This window comes from Trichinella spiralis, assembly GCF_000181795.1.
Source record: "Trichinella spiralis strain ISS 195 chromosome Unknown Scfld4494, whole genome shotgun sequence".
Taxonomy (NCBI): domain Eukaryota; kingdom Metazoa; phylum Nematoda; class Enoplea; order Trichinellida; family Trichinellidae; genus Trichinella; species Trichinella spiralis.
Genome location: NW_003531433.1, coordinates 1 through 3,622, shown reverse-complemented (window position 1 = coordinate 3,622; position 3,622 = coordinate 1). Strand labels below are relative to the sequence as shown.

Below are 3,622 nucleotides of genomic sequence, written 5' to 3'. Positions count from 1 at the left end.
GTTATCGTACTTACCTTCAGTACTTACCTGCAATCCATTTACCTGTACGCACTTTATATCCGCTTCGACTCTACTTACCTGCATTACTTTATCCACTTACTTTAATGCTACGTACCAGTACTTTACGATCTCTACTGCTCTTAATGAAGAATTTTATATAAATAAAACATGATTCTAAAATTCATTTGAATATAGTTATATACCATATTACAGCCTTATTAGCATAACAGCAGCATAATAAAAAACGATATTCGATGGAGATCATTCAAATGCGGCTCTCGTCTTCACAGTTACGCACTAAAACTTTAAATACAAAACAATTCTTCTACAAAAAATGAAATTCTTCCTTACCTTGCGTGACAAAAAAAACCGTAAGAAACGCTATTTGAGAGTGCCATCTGCTGCGACTAAACAAAAATTTTCTGATGACGTAATCCATTGCTATCAAGAACAAAATGCTGGGATGTACAGTGACCTGTTCTATTTATTTAACATATTTCATTGCTGTTATAATATCAAATTCCTTCTTACTATTTGTGATAAGTAAAGGCACACTGGGACGGCTAGAAAACGGAATTGAAACGCCAGGTGAACACTGGTTGGCATCAGTACGGGCTTCATGAGACGACATAATCCACAGCTATTATAAACAAAAACTACTGTTGTAGTTTATTTATTTCTTTTATTTATTTCATTTATTTCTTTCTTACTCTTATGATAAATGAAACCACACTAGTACCAATGATGAACGTCACTGCGTCAACTTCAACTCAGAGGGCCATCAGAAGAAACATCGAATTCGCTTGATGTTAATGTAATGCTGTCATGGATAAAATGTGCACGCTTTACGTATCCAACTGCAATCAGGAGCATGTTAAATACTTACGGATGTTTGTGATGCCACATCTAGAACAAACTGATGTGAACATGACTGAGCACGGTGTCCAGAGCGAAAGGAAGTTGAAAACAGTTCAGCTAATGATGTTATCTGTCATTATAGATGTTATCTAATTCAATGCATGTAACACTCGCATCTTCCAGCTATCTGATTAATCAAATTCAATACTTACTGATAAACGATACTATTTGTGATAAGCAAAAGTACACTGGGACGGCTAGAAAACGCCTTTATGTCCATGTGAACAAGGGTTGCCAACGGAACAAGCTTCATCAGATGACAGAATCCATAGCTATTATAAACAAAAGCTACTCACTATTTTTTGCCATATCACATTCGAAACGCACTGACAGCAACAAGCACCAATACGTTGTCAGGATTTGTACGAACGCTGCTCGACTGACTCAGTGAAATCTGCTACAATTACAATCCATTCCTTCTTACTTTTATGATAAGTGAAACCACACTAGAACAACTGAGAAACGTCACTGCACAAAAACACTGTACGATCCAACTGCAATCAGGAGCAAATTCAATACTTACGGATGCTTGTGATGGCAAATTTAGAACGAAATGATGTGAACATGACTTATCACGATGACCAGAAGAAAAAGAACACCATAAAAACTCAGCTGATGACGTAATCTGTAATTATAGATTTTACCAAATTCTACATATATCTGATACGCCTATGATATCACTATCTAATTAAATAAAGCCAATACTTACTGTTTTTTGTCATACGTTTTTTGAACGCTACGTCAGCATCTTCAACAACCACTGTTCAACAACTTTTACCTGTCTTTACTGATAATAGATTGCATCTGGGCATTTTCAAAACGTAGCAAGGCAAATGTAATTTTCAATTCTTAAAAGAATTGAATCAAGAGCACCTAATCCATGATATCATATACATGATAATTTAACATTAGTGCTGCAGTTAGAATGAAAGCAATGTGGCGCTAATGGCACTGCAACCTTCAACCTAAATTTGATTTTTTTTCATTGATATGAATATAAAATAATGTAAATTCTAAAAGTGAATTATATTAATGCAATCATCCATAAATAAAGAGCAGAAATAGATACTTCTTCGTCTTCAGCATCTGATGTATCTAAAACTTAGCAATAATCACACTAGAAAGACACCCGCCAGTTTCCATTCACCATATATGTAAAGTAACATGCATAGCATACCACCACCAAAATATCAAATCCAACTTACCAGTTATTCATGGATGGTGTTGAAGAGCGGAATTATAGTTGACCGACCACGTGCTAGATTGATAGCATTGCAGTGAACTGCATAACCTAATAAAATCGATGCGCTTGGTCAATTGTATAATAAGTAAATTATGCAAATGACTATTTACTTTGCCTCAGGAAGATCAACCTAATTTTCCATCAGTAATAGCGCAGTAAAATGAACATTATGAGCAACATTATGAAACGAGACGATAAAATTTATTACGTTTTTATTTACACACTTCCTATTACTACGTAATATTGCATTATTATGCAAATTGTTTCCCTAAAATTACCTAAAACGTAAACTTAATAACATGAAGCATCGCAAATTACTAAAAATAAACAGAAATGCTATCACTGCGTGTTTATGCATGCTGTGCAATTTAGTTGCTTGAAAGTACAATGTGATTCAATAATTTATATTTTATCAATGCTTTTCTTCTAATCAAAATTATAATTTTAAATAGCTCCCACTGAAAATAGTTGGGAAAATAAAATACTTTTTCAGATTTATGGATAATTAAACGGTTGTCATGAAATTTTGTAATATGCAGTTTATCTCAGCACAGAATATAACAAGTACGCAGCGTAGACATAATGATGGTAAGCGGCTGCTCCAGGGGGTATGCCGCTTGACAACTACCTCCACGTTCGTTTCCGCCTTATGATAATTTATAGCAAGACTGCAAACTTGGTTGAGCACTGCATCAGCGCGCTTCATACAATGTGAAAAAAACCCTAATTGCAGAAATTCAGTAACTGAGCGATTTGCAATGAATTCAAGAAACTTATGCGGGTGACAATTTTGTATTGCATTTTATGAAAAGAATAAAACAAAAGAATCACGAGTAACCTGGATTTGGTTATATTGCTAGTCGACAGTAATTATGAGAAATTAGATTCATATGAGATAAAAACAGCTAAGTGCTGTTCATTCAACTGTAAATAGGGGGTGGGCAGAATTTTCAGTTTAATGCGATCTCTGATCGGCTTAGTATTATTACGAGCTCAATGATGGGGATCATTAGAAAGGAAAGGAGGGCGGGACAGCATAGCAGGAAGGAATGAGGGAGAAGTTGAAGGATGGAGGAGGTGGAAGTTGTCATATGCGTTCTTCCACTCAATCTTCACGTATAATATTCAGGAGTTGCTTCATTTATCAATACTGACAACACTGATGGGCATTGAGTTATTTTCTCAATGACAGAAAATAGGGGCATCTGTATAAGTCAGTGCTATTGGCAATACAATAACATAATAGAAACTCTAAGGAGTCATTTCAAAAATGAAGGGAACGTTACTGCCATTCTGAAAGTATCAAGGGTGGTAGTATAAAAGTGTGTTCTCTAACTAACAGCAGCTTTCCTATGTCATGCTGAAACAACCTTGTGCACGATTTGAGCAGTGACAAGCATTTAGGGGTGCGATTGTGCGACAGCAGTATCCCGGTAACAAACATTTCCCTTTAAACAATTG

At 35.4% G+C, this 3,622-nt stretch overlaps 1 protein-coding gene across 1 annotated transcript; it reads right to left on the bottom strand.

Annotated features, from left to right (window-relative positions):
* Window positions 1–765: 765 nt before the first annotated feature.
* Window positions 766–2,004, bottom strand: Tsp_13242 (conserved hypothetical protein). Its single transcript, XM_003367307.1, has 7 exons — window positions 1,988–2,004; window positions 1,826–1,883; window positions 1,343–1,543; window positions 1,233–1,315; window positions 1,079–1,190; window positions 883–988; window positions 766–857 (listed from the first exon to the last, which is right to left on the bottom strand). Exons 1-7 carry the CDS (start codon window positions 2,002–2,004, stop codon window positions 766–768), a joined length of 669 nt encoding a protein of 222 aa, XP_003367355.1.
* Between the last annotated feature and the right edge of the window lie 1,618 nt (window positions 2,005–3,622).

Bases quoted from the DNA above. Each gene is read 5' to 3' on its own strand.
- Tsp_13242 (XM_003367307.1), bottom strand. The intron at 1,316-1,342 runs GTAAGAAGGAAT...TTGTAATTGTAG, and splicing joins TGGTTTCACTTATCATAAAA to CAGATTTCACTGAGTCAGTC. The intron at 1,191-1,232 runs GTGATATGGCAA...TGTTTATAATAG, and splicing joins GCTGTCAGTGCGTTTCGAAT to CTATGGATTCTGTCATCTGA.